The sequence below is a fragment of the Synchiropus splendidus genome, chromosome 6 (assembly GCF_027744825.2).
Source record: "Synchiropus splendidus isolate RoL2022-P1 chromosome 6, RoL_Sspl_1.0, whole genome shotgun sequence".
Taxonomy (NCBI): domain Eukaryota; kingdom Metazoa; phylum Chordata; class Actinopteri; order Syngnathiformes; family Callionymidae; genus Synchiropus; species Synchiropus splendidus.
In genome coordinates, this window is record NC_071339.1 from 16,972,071 (window position 1) to 16,985,677 (window position 13,607).

At 45.5% G+C, this 13,607-nt stretch overlaps 1 protein-coding gene and 7 non-coding genes across 9 annotated transcripts; 4 read left to right on the forward strand and 4 right to left on the reverse strand.

Annotated features, from left to right (window-relative positions):
• Positions 1-4: 4 nt before the first annotated feature.
• On the forward strand, positions 5-12,956 carry LOC128761194 (store-operated calcium entry regulator STIMATE-like). 2 transcript variants are annotated; one of them, XM_053869238.1, is made up of 10 exons: positions 5-839; positions 4,222-4,270; positions 4,338-4,433; positions 4,499-4,620; positions 4,840-4,952; positions 7,160-7,237; positions 7,386-7,529; positions 9,156-9,263; positions 11,276-11,399; positions 12,712-12,956. In XM_053869238.1, exons 1-10 carry the CDS (start codon positions 644-646, stop codon positions 12,822-12,824), a joined length of 1,143 nt encoding a protein of 380 aa, XP_053725213.1. In that variant the 5' UTR covers positions 5-643; the 3' UTR covers positions 12,825-12,956. The 2 variants fall into 2 exon arrangements, with proteins under 2 accessions (XP_053725213.1, XP_053725212.1); XM_053869237.1 differs by lacking the exons at positions 5-839; positions 4,222-4,270; positions 4,338-4,433; ... (3 more) ...; positions 7,386-7,529; positions 9,156-9,263 and adding an exon at positions 10,735-11,213.
• On the reverse strand, positions 5,143-5,214 carry trnae-cuc (transfer RNA glutamic acid (anticodon CUC)). The gene has a single exon. It is a non-coding gene; the product is annotated as a tRNA-Glu (tRNA).
• trnae-cuc (transfer RNA glutamic acid (anticodon CUC)) lies at positions 6,602-6,673 on the reverse strand. The gene has a single exon. It is a non-coding gene; the product is annotated as a tRNA-Glu (tRNA).
• trnae-cuc (transfer RNA glutamic acid (anticodon CUC)) lies at positions 6,936-7,007 on the reverse strand. The gene has a single exon. It is a non-coding gene; the product is annotated as a tRNA-Glu (tRNA).
• Positions 7,987-8,059, forward strand: trnar-acg (transfer RNA arginine (anticodon ACG)). The gene has a single exon. It is a non-coding gene; the product is annotated as a tRNA-Arg (tRNA).
• On the forward strand, positions 8,396-8,468 carry trnar-acg (transfer RNA arginine (anticodon ACG)). Its single transcript has one exon. It is a non-coding gene; the product is annotated as a tRNA-Arg (tRNA).
• On the forward strand, positions 8,806-8,878 carry trnar-acg (transfer RNA arginine (anticodon ACG)). The gene has a single exon. It is a non-coding gene; the product is annotated as a tRNA-Arg (tRNA).
• On the reverse strand, positions 11,548-11,619 carry trnae-cuc (transfer RNA glutamic acid (anticodon CUC)). The gene has a single exon. It is a non-coding gene; the product is annotated as a tRNA-Glu (tRNA).
• Positions 12,957-13,607: the final 651 nt, after the last annotated feature.

Sequence of the window (13,607 nt, forward strand, 5' to 3'; positions counted from 1 at the left end):
TGACCGTGCGTCTGTCAACATGAGTGGGCGCTGCTGAGAGGAGAGTCGGGGAACTCTGATGGATCAAGTCTTGACCTGTTACCTGCGTTAAACTCAGTCTCCTCGGACCGAAAGTGGAAGGGCGCTTGCTTCGTTTGACTTGAGCAGGTTTGCACGTGGGACTTTCCGTGTCCTCGTCCGGGTAGTTTGTTTTCTGTGTGTTAGCGCTTGTGTGTTAGCTTTGAGGCTAGGTGGTCCACGTCAGGACACCCGCATCCCTGCTCTTCTCTTCGGGTGTTTTGCCGGAGAGAATTCCCCTCTTTGTTTGTTGACACTGACGCTGCAAAAGTAGTTCAGCAAGAAGAACAACCGGACCTTTAATTACGAGTCGTATTCAGCCGCTGCGTCTCCTCGTTAGCTTCTTCTCCAGGCTGGGAATGTATTTTTCCTCCACCGAAGCTTTTCATTTTTAATGTGAAGAAGTGAGTTGTAACTTCGAGACACAGTCTGGAGGACATGGTGGCCACGCTGGTGTCGGTATCTGGAGCAGGAGAATGACATTAGTGAGGAGAGGATGCCACCATCTTTCTAGTGCATCGATTAGCTGACCACCGAGGAGAGGACTCCGGACCATTCAGCGAAGAACACGGTTCCTCTAGCTTCAATGGCTCTCAACGCGGTGTCCCAGCCCGGGGAGTCGGCGCTCACGGCTCCAGGAGGGTCCCTGACCAACACGTCGTCGCCCTCCAGCCCCTCGCCAGGGACGGACAATAGAGGCTGCCAGAATGGAGCTCTGATGGACTCGTTCGGGATCTTCCTGCAGGGACTCCTGGCCATGATGGCCTTCAGCATTCTCATGTGTGAGTACCTCCTCAGCTCTGATACCCGACACCGGCAGGAAGTGCTCCAGTAGAATCTCGTTAGTGATCAGATGCTTTGATCCTTGAGAATGAACATGGTGCCCTCACTGTTTGCCAGATTCCAAAACATCTCAACCTCTTATTAAAGCCTAAACTCATGCCCCTGTAGTCATACACAAAGCAACATATTGGTCCAGACTGACATTGGAGTGACTTTCTTAACCTCAAAAAATCTGTAAATACTCTCACTCCTGGGATCTCTTGTCAATAACAACAACAATTTTATGTTGTTTTATGTCAGTTCACGTTACCAAGAATGTTTCTAGTCACCAAGTGTTTTATCTACGTCATACTCGACCCACTGTTCATAAATAAATATGATCAAAACAATAGTGAACAACAACAACACAACTATTAGCTAAAAGAAACATTATTTCTGATGTCTGCGACGCCTGGTTCTGGTCCATATTTTATATCTGTCGCAGAGTCGGAGGTCAAGATTTTTGAAGAAACTCTGGTGTTAAATCCAGCAGTTTGCTTCCTGGATAATAAAGATCTTTATGCATGAAAGAAAAGTCAGAGTTCAAATCAATGGTTATCGACCCCCTGTTAACTGAACCAATGAGCTTTATATTCAATTAAAGGGTGAAAATGCAGCAGCATTAGAAAATACTTAAATGTTTCTTTGAAATTGCATTTCTCGTGCATTTATTGGACATTTTAATGCAAGAGGTTTAAGACATTACAAATGAATCATGGTAACAACAGCACATTGTATTGTTGTTGGACTTGCATTTTTTATTTGTATATAGTTCCGTCCTTGATATCAAGAGTCAAATAACAATAACCACACTGTATAATGTCGTTAATTCTCTTTATGTAAACTTCAAGTCCAGCCATTTTGTCATCAGTTGCCTTACATTATAAAACTGTGAAAGTGTTCTATTAATGCTTTATCATCTCTTATGATGAATGTATTATAGATGAGACAACCAAGGGGAATTTAATCGCTAAAATCTTTGATGCTTTTTAAAAGTGCACTCGTATCCATCAGTTTTTCTAAATGGTCTTGCCTGACGATTCTGAACTTGTCGGATGAAGTTTGAGTTCATCCTTCCACTCAGCACCTGCCTGCTGTGCAAACATCTAAATATTCTCTGTTGTCAATCATTGACAACTTTTTTTCGCGTGAAGCTGGCGTGACCTTCAGAACCCTGGCCGGGACACCGGTGTGTGGCTGCAGCCACGTTTCTTTCGGGTCAGTGTCTGGCACCGGCTGCTCTGTATGACCTCATGAGAGCAGTGGTTCCTTCTGTCCCATCGGAGGGCAGCCTCCCGGGGAGGCAGTGAGAAATGTTAAAGCTGCTCTCTAACCGCAGTTCAGAGGTGTCTCCCACCTGCTGTACCAATATCACACCTTGGTGCGAGCAGGGTGTGTTCACACTTCACAGTCTGCAGTCAACAGCTTCAGGTTGGAGGTGATGAAGCAGATGCTAATACAGAGGCTATACTTGAGGTATATCAATGGGCCTCTGAATCTGAAGCACAGCAGACATTCTGGTGACTCATCACAACTAGAAAAGCACCAGGAGAGCGCCGACCTCTGCCTAGCTGCTGTGTATGTCATTATTGTGATATTATATTGAGTATGTACAATTCAAGAAAAGAAAGTCTAATGAAATCTAACTTGTATTGTATTTCTCAAATATTATTATTTTTCCATGTTGTTTGATTCGATATTTACTGACATTTTGTTTAATGAGGAAGGAAGTGAATGTTTAATAGTGACAAAGTAAATATTGTTTTAAGTTGGAGGGATGCGGGCAATTACATTTTATGTACATTTTATGAACATTTTACATTTTCAGGGCCACATGTTACACTGTGACTGTTGTGAGGGGCGTCAAGCCAAAAGGGCTGATGAGAAAGTGTGAGAAAAACATATATACACTCAAGTGACAAGGCTATCAGCAAGTATTCAATGTCATTTTAATAGGTTTAATTATTATTATTATTAGCGATATTGTTATTGTTTTCTATTGATTTTATTTTGAGGGACAAAAAGAAAATAAAGTCCTAAAACAAAGATCTTCAACTATTTATATTTCCAACTAGTAGAAGAAGAAGGGCATTCTTTATGCTAGCTATCAGAAGTGTTTTGTCATGATCATGACCCCTTTAGGGTCACACTTATATTGTCAAAGGGCCCATGGTTCACACTTTGCCCAGGTCTGAACGTCATGGTCATGGTAATCCAGAATACCACCAAAATGTAATCAACATTTCATGAAATTTCAATGACATTTGCTTCGCTTTTTAGGAAATTTGCTAGATGAAAACAAACAGCAGTTGCATGCAGATCAGGCCCTTATCATGAATCTGTCGTGTGCAGAAAGTCTTCAGTCAGGCGAAGCAACATCAACAACAACTGTGGCTCATGAGCCGAACACAGCCTGTGGACTTCTTATCAGTGGGACTCTACTGTCGAAGACTCTATTTAAAAACCTCGCACCACATGCTAGCTCAAACTTTATGGTCATTTCTAAACTTGAATGAGACTGCGTGACATTTTTGTTGAACTTCAGTTTCATTAGAAGCTTGTCCTTACGCTCCAGACAGTGTGTTCCTCTCCTGGTCACTTCCCCATAATCTATAAAAAGGAAGTGTTTAATAATGACTAACAAAACAAATGTTGTTTCACTGATTTGTAGCTTTGCTCCATCTTAAACCCTTCTGTTTTGAATGTTGCTTGTGCTACTCGAGTCATCGTACTTACTGGTGACAGTTCGATGCTGTGTGTACTTGTGTGTCACACAGTTGGAGGCGAGGGGACTCAAGGCCTCAGTCTGGGTTCCTGTGCACATCACCAAGCTCTTTTCAAAGCTTGTTTTCCAGACCATGGAAAGTGGAATGGGACTCTGTCTTTTTAGATAGCCTGTTAAGGAGGACCAATAAAGATGTGAAGTACATGATGAAAAAGCATATGAAAAACTTGATTTTCGCTGGTTGGTACTGGAATACTAGTCAATCATTGAATCGGGGAAGTTAACAGCACACTTGTGGGAAGCAAGCCACCACCGAGTCTGAGAAGATGTAATGAAGGCTACGTGAAGACCACAGTAGACTGATTGATGACATGGGCTGAGTTAGAAATACAGCTGGCTGTGGTCTTTCATGGGATGTCAGTACAGGGCAACGCAAAGTCATGGCATTGAAAAAGTCACTTTGGGATATTGGGACAAAGAGTCAGTTGTGGAGGTGTTCAATTCTTGTCCGTGAGGTTCCTGTTGTGGGTTGATGTGCTCTCCCTGACCTTTGCTGAGGTCAGTTCTGTTTCCTCATCACTCAAAAAACAGTCCTCTCTGCGTGTCTGTCTCCACAGTGAAACGCTTCAGGGAGCCCAAACATGAGAGGAGACCCTGGAGAATCTGGTGAGACGGCTCAAACTGGACCCTCTGGAGAGGCATCCCGCTGTGATTTTCCTCTCGTCCTCTGCAGGTTCCTGGACACGTCCAAGCAGGCCATCGGGATGCTCTTCATCCACTTCGCTAACGTCTACCTGTCCGACCTCACGGAGGAGGATCCCTGCTCGCTGTGAGTCGCCGGTTTTCCTCAGGCTTCTGAACAGGGTTCTCACTAGGAATCCGTGTGTCCTCCAGATACCTCATAAACTTCCTCCTGGACGCTTCACTGGGCATGTTGTTCATCTACGCTGGAGTGCGAGCCGTCAGCGCCGTTGTCGAGTGGCGGCAGTGGGACTCTCTTCGCTTTGGAGAATACGGTGAGGCTGCTCATGTCGTGGTGGATAAGTCAGCACAAATCTGGTCCCTCTGTCTGTGAGACTCTCCTCACCGGGATTATTACGAGCTTCCTGCTCACTTCCTGCTTGGCCAGCGTTCTCGCGTCCTCCAAGTCCCTCCGAGTCACAGACGCAGCGATATCAAATGATGATCAATGACGTGTTGGATTCTGCTGATGTGGCTGTGTCTCTGTCCTCCAGGGGAGCCGGTGCAGTGTACGGCCTGGCTGGGTCAGTGCATCCTCTACATCCTCATCATGATGTTTGAGAAGATCCTCATCATGTTGGTTCTTCTCATCCCTCAGTGGAAGAAGGTCAGTGACCGCGTCAGCGCAAGTGGAACCATCAGTGATGTTTATTTCTACTCAGGAAGTCTTCTGTTCCTAATAAAACATACTCATTCAAGCCTCACGGAAACACTCCTGATCGCGGACATCTCAGTGTCACATGACTTAGTGTTGGTCATGTGACACATTTAGTGTGTCACACTGCACAAAAGAGTAGTTCCCTGACCGGGAATCGAACCCGGGCCGCGGCGGTGAGAGCGCCGAATCCTAACCACTAGACCACCAGGGAGTGTGAGGGTCCTGCATCAGTAACCAGCTGGTCTCTCACACAGCTGAACAAGAAGTTGAGCTCAGCTTGGTCTAAATAGAGGACAAACTCAAGACTGAACTCCCTCTACAGGCTCCTTCTGTAAGTGCAGACTTCCATCTGCTGAGATTTCTATAAACACTATTAAAACACAAGGAACCAACAGATATTTAATTCCAAACTAATGTTACGTAGTTTAAGCCCACAAATACTGTAAACGATTGAAGTTTTCTTTGTTGCCTTTCTTCATCATAGCAGGTTAGTAAGCAATTGAAATGTTTGGCAACCACTGATAACGCAAGAGTAAATCTGTTTTTTTGTATGGTAAAGAGACTGGACACCCTCTCCGACTCGCCTATAATTGAGGCAAGTAGTCTTGTGCAGAGGTGGAGTGTAAGGAAGTACACAAGGTATAGAAGTACTCTTGTTGCTGTACTTACTTTTGAGTAACTCACTCAGTAAATTACCTTTGCTCCTCTACATATGATGTCTGTGCTTTTATTCTGCTAGCTGTTATCTCCACTTTTTAAATAATCTATAGTAATTCTTTATTAGACATGGCATATTGATATGGCACAGTGGTCAATAGTTGCTGAGCAATGTTGTTGAGGACTTCACGTGATGTGCATTTAAACCTTTCAACACCCCTCCCCTGGTTTATGGTTGTAAGGCTTTTATTTTGAAAAACACCCCTGTCGAGAGAGTACTTCCTTCATCAGAAAGCAGATCGATTCAAACTCATATGTGTTTAAAACAAAAAATCAGACTTTCTGTCTGCACACAACCGTGTAGATTTTATCTGCAATATCACTAGCTGATGAAACCTCTTAGCAACAACCCTTTTACACTCCCTATGAGTTGGGTTCAAACTGTCTGTGAACATTCTTTATTCAGTGTGTCTGTCACCGTTTTCATTCAACAGGTGTGTAGTTGTCTCTGAACTCTGTCTGGTGTTTCTGTTCAAATGAAATTAAAATGTCACAGTTTTAGTCTGGTAATTCAAAATCATTTTTTCTTCATTTCTCAAGCTTCCTGAGCTCTGCTGGCAGAACCCTGCAGTGCGTTGTCGAACAAGATGTTTACACATCAAAATGATGATGTTTGTTCCTCATGCACAAAATGAACACAAAACCCTCTTGATTCCCAACATATATATCGATGTAATTCAGTTGGTTCTTACACATGAGCAGCTAAGGATCTGATGGCGTGCTAAATCACATTGTACTTAATTTCAAGATGCTACTTTTCAGCTTTTACTTTAGTGAGAATTTTGTAAGTACCGTCAGGTCATTTTTACTGAAGTTGCATTTCCACCTCGTTGTAGTAGTCATCGTAATTGGTAATGTTCTTCAGCTTAGCACAAAAGTAGTTCCCTGACCGGGAATCGAACCCGGGCCGCGGCGGTGAGAGCGCCGAATCCTAACCACTAGACCACCAGGGAGTTGAGGTGCCTGTAAGGGGTGACCAGGCGAATCAGGAATCAGGAAAACCAACAGAACTGCTCAAGCTGACCAAGACTTTCTCTAAAGTACTTCTTCCTCTGACACGTTAACACTGACCCTCAGACCTCTGAATGTCCAGCGTCAGGCGCAACGTGCCATGAAGCAACTGCCGTGTTTCGCTGCTCACTCTTGATTACAAAAACAGCAATGCAAACATTGTTTGTAGTTGTGTGTCTTTGACGTGGCTCGTTCAAAAGTTAGTTCCCTGACCGGGAATCGAACCCGGGCCGCGGCGGTGAGAGCGCTGAATCCTAACCACTAGACCACCAGGGAGCGTGAGAATGAGTGGTGTTAGTGAGTGTGTGGTGTCCACCAGCTGAACAAGGCAGTTTATAGAGGTGACCATCAGCCTTGGGGTTTGGAGCCCAAAACTAGAATTAAATAACCCTTAACTAACCTGTGTGTGTGTGTGTGTCTCTCTGCAGCTGGCTCTCCTCAACCCCATTCACAACGCTGCCCTGGAGCTTGCCATCGTCATGCTCATTGTCCCGTTCTTCGTCAACGTAAGTCTTTCCAAGTGCTGTGTTCTTAACCCAGCAACGGCTGCTCGGGTACGAACACACACCGGCCACTGAGGGCTCCAGCTGCCTTGTGTCTCCAGAGGCTCAGATGCCTGCAGCCGTGGTGTGTTAATGATCCCTGTGCTCTCAGGCCCTCATGTTTTGGGTGGTAGACAACTTCCTCATGAAAAAGCACAGAACAAAAGCAAAGCAGGAGGAGAGAGAGGAGGACTCCAGGGGGAACAGCAAGGTCCGCTACAGACGAGCGCTGTCCCACGACGACTCGGAGTCAGAGGTACGTTCAGATCACGGCTGCCTTTTACCGCTCTGACATGTCTTCAGTGATGTCAGAGGCGGTTGCTGGTTTTGGTGCAGGTCGCCACACAGGCCTGCCTAACTAAACTCTGAAGCAACCAAGGTGCTAATAAAATCAGCTCTGACTCTGTGTCTTACCAATGAGAAAGGTGTTTCCTGCTCCTGCTCTCGTGTGGCTTACTCTTGTTCATGAGGGCGTTACGGCGCCGTATAGAGGACTGGCATGTGAACTACATTGTTTTCAACTTCCGCAATACTTTTTTGTCTGGCATTTTATACTTTTACACATTTACTTACACGACAAAGAATAGTTTGTTGTTACTTAAAATGTAGACGTGAGTTATAGTAGGAGCTGATACAAGCCATATTCATGATGTTGGAAGCTCCTCCAGTCACTGCAGCTCCTTATAGCATGCAGCAGGCTCGTGTTTCTCATCGGGCTAGTGGCGCAATGGATAACGCGTCTGACTACGGATCAGAAGATTCTAGGTTCGACTCCTGGCTAGCTCGTAACTTTTTGTTCTTCATTGTTCATTTCGGTTCACGGGAGTGTTTTGCGCACCAAAATATAAAGGTGAATGTTTTGCTCTGCTTTGTTTTCGAGGGCACAAACGAAGCAGTCGAATTGTAGAATAAAACGAGTAACTACCGGACGAAAAGTGGTTTACCGTTAAGTCGTCATACTATGTCTCGACCGCTTATTATAGATGTGTTCTCGGTTACACTCAGTCGTTTCCAACTGTATGAAGCGTAAAAACGGGCAGTTAACACGACTGTCCTCGGGAAGAGCGGGCGACGCTGTCGGCTCAGACTTGTAATCCCTTCCGCTCTGCCCGTGTCCTCGGCGGGCCAGTGGCGCAATGGATAACGCGTCTGACTACGGATCAGAAGATTCTAGGTTCGACTCCTGGCTGGCTCGTGACTTTTTGTCTTATTTGGAAAGAATTTCTTGCGCTGTCGTTCGGCGGTCATTTGTCATCTTCACTTTTAATTCTAGTTCAATTCAACTTTCCGGTGTGAAGCGTCGTCGAGCGCTGTAACATTCCCCTCTAGTTGACTGAGAGCGGTTCAGAGCACAGTTCCTTGAGGGCGGCGCTGCTTCCGCGTACCTTCCTCAACATCATCAGGTTGAATAAAAGCGAAGGAATGAATCCTTTAATCGGTGGAATGAACGCGTGAAAGCGGATCCCGCACGAAGAGGACGGAAATGTTTGTGTCGCGCTTATAGCCGCTTCCCTCGTCTCGAGCTTTCTGTCGGGCCAGTGGCGCAATGGATAACGCGTCTGACTACGGATCAGAAGATTCTAGGTTCGACTCCTGGCTGGCTCGCATCTTTTTCACACAGCGCTGCGTTATTTGTCTCATAGTGAAACAGAGAAGCCTTGTGTTCGTGCATTCAAAGTTAATTTATTATTTAAAAAGAATATGTTTTACAGTGTGTCCACTGCCTAGAACAATAACCAGCAGTCAAACTTCATCTGAGCATACCATCTGGGGTCATAAAATGGTGGATTGTTCACCACTGCACCTCCTGACACCTGACATGACCCTCCAGTGGTGACCTTCTGACGACCCCTGCCGTCACGTCATCCTCCTGTGCTTTCAGATCTTGTTCTCAGCAGACGACGAGATGGATGAGTCGGACGAGGACGACGTCCGGAGGCTCACTGGTGCGAAGACGGTGAAGAAGAAGAAGCACCGTATGGGAATTCCAGTTTGACCTTGGACCTGCAGGTCACGCCTCCCTTTAATGCAGCGTGTTGAAACACCCAGTGTTGCAAATAAGTCGTTCTCTTTATTGCTCTCATGACGTGGTTCCATCATCTGTTCTCTCCAAGACTTCCTGGAGGTGTGTCCTCGACTCTGAGGGTGTCGCCATAGACTGGTGTCATGTTAGCATTATTTGTTTATTTTTTTGTGACGCTCCTGAGAAACTAGAAACACTCACTCAGACCTGTCAGGGATGGTGCGTTCAGGTGCACTCAGAAGTGTGGGACCAGAGCGAGGAGTGATTGAACCTGGTGACCGAGTGGGTGCTCTCAGGACCGTGACGGGGCCGGTACTCTGATCTCAGCTGTGTCTCTGCGTTTCTTTTAAGTGTCTGTCTCATCTGCAGCCAAATGTTTCTTCATTCCTGGGTGAACTGTTTCTTGCACAGCGACAGCAACAGCCTAGCTCCAGAGCAGATGAGCTCCTCTCATCTGTCTCCTGCTCCTCCTCCTCCTCCTCCATTCCCTTGTTTCCACTGTGGGTGTCCAGGACCGCGGCAGGACCCGAGTTCAGAATGTGAACATGCACAGACCGCGAAACTGTTTCTGTGAGTGAGGAGTGGGACAGCGACAACGTACTGTTCATGCCGTCGTGAGTCCTGGTGTGAATGTTGTTACTCTTCATCTCTGAGTGAGATGAGGATGGGGCCGCAGCAGCAGCAGTCTCTCTATAGGTCTTAATTGTTTTGCAGAGTCAAAGGGTTACACAAGGGACGTGCAGTATCCTTTGTTTTGTTTTTTTTTCCCAATAAAATATGTGAAATAATATCATGCGCCACTTTTCTTCTCCAAGGTTTCATGGCTTTGATGGGATGTCTTCCTGTGGTGCTGCCAAGAGGAGAGCACTCCTCCAGCAACACACCTTCAGCACCAAAGAAGTTAAAGCTGGTGTCAAACCCGAGGCCTAAGGGCCACATATGACCAGCTAAATCATTTATGTGGCCCACCAGAGCTAAAGTACATGTAGTTTGAATTAATAAACTGAAACTGGCCGATAAATGACAGTAAATCTCGGCCCTTGGAATCGCTGGTCCATAAAAGTTGACGCTGAAGGAAGAGTAGGTGAGGTATGATAGTGCTTCAGAGAGTGGACACCGCAAAGAGTTATCTGGACATAGAAGAGTTGACCGGACTTGTCGACTGGATGTCGAACATACAAAAATGGCTTGAAAATTGGGAGGAAAAAGATGTTTCGGTCAAAGGTCATTGCGAAAGTCCTGAACTGGTTAAAAGAATGTCTTAAACAAACTAGTCAAAAAAGTTCTGTAATTTTCTATGGACGTGACTTCGAAGGTCCTCCTGGCCGTCTTGGCGGCGTGGCTCCTTCCACATCTGAGATCAGTCTCTCAAGTGAGCTGCTGAGGATGATGAAGGACTGGCTTGTGTGATAAGATGAAAACATACTCTTACACAACTGTTTCATGAGCTCAGACATTAGCTGCTACAACATTTCAGACTGAGCTGCTGAAATAGTGTCTCTCGCCAGTCCTTTTGTTGAAGAGAGGAGTTTTATATTTCCAAGTTAGCTGGACTCCCAGTTCGGAGGCTCTCGTCATCCCATGTGACTCAGATCTGCCACTTTTTTACCACAGGGCTGAACATGTTGACATTTTAACAGCCCAACTCAGGAAGCCAAAAGCTTCCTCAGGATTAACTTGTTACAGTAGAAGGGTGGTCCGAGGGTTGGCTCCCCATCCACACTCAGCTGTTCTCCTCCTGGCTCAGCGGAGCTTGTAGCATCCCTCACGTCACGTCTAATAATACACGCTGACAACAGACGGAGCCGGACAGAGGCTCGGCCCCCGACACACTCAAGCTGGACCCTGACTATATATATACCAGATGAGAGGGACAGTGTGAGACGAACAAGAGGACGGAGAACAACCATGTCGCAGGTGAGGACGGTTGCAGGGCCCCAGGAATCAACCAATGGCCGACCTGTGTTCTGTCTCTCCAGCCAGGCGAGGTGAAGAAGAAGAAGCGACCGCCGATGAAGGAGGAGGACCTGAAGGGCGCACGTAGCAAACTGGGCCTGAAGGGCGAGGTCAAGAGCAAGACCTATGAGGTCATGGCGGAGTGCGGTGAGTCAGAGTCAGAGTCTGTCTGGACAGTCGGTGATGTCAGTCTTTGGTCTACAGGAGAATAATTTTGGGAAAAGGAGTTCGATTTCATTCGGAGCCCAAATTCGAGTTGTAGCTATCAAAAGTAAACGGCAAAAAAAAAGAGTAGTTCCCTGACCGGGAATCGAACCCGGGCCGCGGCGGTGAGAGCGCCGAATCCTAACCACTAGACCACCAGGGAGCTGTGTAAATCCGACACATAATTTTATAACAACTACGAACTAACCCACTGGAAAAACAATTAGACAGATAGATACTTTATTGATCTCCGAAGAGAAACCACTACAACCGGATCTACGACAACGGTTAGTAAGATAGATACAAATAGAAGTCCTACGTCAAGCAATACTACGTTTACTACATTTACGCGAAAATGTGTATAATTTAATTCAGTAATTTTAATGTTGAAAAGTTGATTTTTTTTTAAATAATTAAATTGAAGTAATTTCAAAATAAATTATTTTTACACATGGTTTTATATTCTAATTCCAATTATTCAAAAAAGAATTGTCTTAATAATTTTTAGATTTGTAGCCTCTTAAATTCAGTACAAAAGCAAAGCAAAATAACTACATGAGCAAATGTAAAAATGTAATATTATCCATACAGCAAAATCTTCTGTGACAAGCAAGGAGAAAACAATTGAATTCAAAATGAACATAGAGCTCAGCAGAAAAAAAGAAGCTCTTTCTGGCTTCCCTTGATGCGAAGGAAATGTGCTGCCTAAGCAAATAGTGGCTGCTGATGACAGCAGGGCCAGTGACCCATCCCTGTCACATTGTTGAGCTCAGGTGTGTTTTCACCAGTTGGGGTTGTGAGTCGCTCCTGTCTGCTTGGCTGCAGCGACTGAAGAGCGACACCATGCCACTGGTTTGGATAGATCTTGCTCGAGTTAGCTGCAAAGCAGAGTCGTATTTGTCAAGTTCATGTTGTGAGTGAGCATCATGGCAACGTAGCAAGAGGCTAACAAAGTGAAAAAGTAAATCAGAGTTGTGATTTAACAGTTTTCCTACATTTTCTTATCATTTTTCGATTCTCTGCTCTACATATACTAGGCTTGCCTTTACCATTACTACTGCAGCAGGTATCTGCCGTCCCTGGTTGATGTTTGGTGTTCGTCCTTGAACCCTGAAACAGGGCAGCGAGTTTGTTTGTTGATGTGGTAACCAGCAGTGATCTGGTCCACATTGCACTTGTGTGACTGTGTTTGAGCTGTTTTTAAACGCTCTCTGTCAGACTCTCAACATTAACCCAGTGTTGCCGGTGTGTCCAGAGCGAGCGGGGAAAGTGGCTCCGTCTGTGTTCAGCGGGGTGAGGACGGGGACGGAGACGTGCCTGGAGAAGCCTGCAGCCAAACCTGCAGGGGGCAGCGTGTTCGGCAAGTAGGACCATCTGGAATCCGCCGACACAGAGGCCGCCTTGTTTGCAGTGGCCGCCCCGTCCTGCTCTTACACAACTCAGAGTTCATGAATGTTGCTGATGTTTTTTATACCCGATTTTAATAAATAATCAAGCGTGGCTGGTTCCTGTGCGCTGATAAGCATGTGTGCTGACAAACATGCGTGGGTTGATTTTCCAAGAGGTGACACCACGGTCAGTGGCACATTCTCTCAACAAGAACAGCATTTGATCACCTCAACACAATCACAGGCAGCTGCTGGTGTGGTGTCATGTCCAGTGGTGAAGTCAGGACTGCAGACTGTCACTTCCTTCTCCCTCAATGTCCGGTTGCGTGTGTTTTTAAGTGTGTGCTTGAGAGTTTAAATACAACTGCAGTTTTTGTAGTTGCTGCCTTTTGTGTACTAAAGAGACATGCATCACTTTAAGGCTGTTTAAGAGACACGTGTGCTCGTTGCCAATGTGACATCATCTAGTTACATTCTGAGAGAGACACTTTTTTTTTTATTGTCTGTTTTTTTTGCCCTCACCTCATGTTATTCCGTTGTGTTTCTGCTCGGTTACAGCTACTATTACTTCTTAGTGCAATTCCAACTACTCCAATTGCTCTACTACAACTTTGTGTACTTCTATTCCTGAAACAACAAACAGTACAACCTCTACAACAACAACTAAAACAATTATTTGTACTACTTCTAAGACAAGCACAGCCACTGCTACTACTTCTTGTACTTTTTATCCGACAACAACAAAAACTACCACCACTAGTGG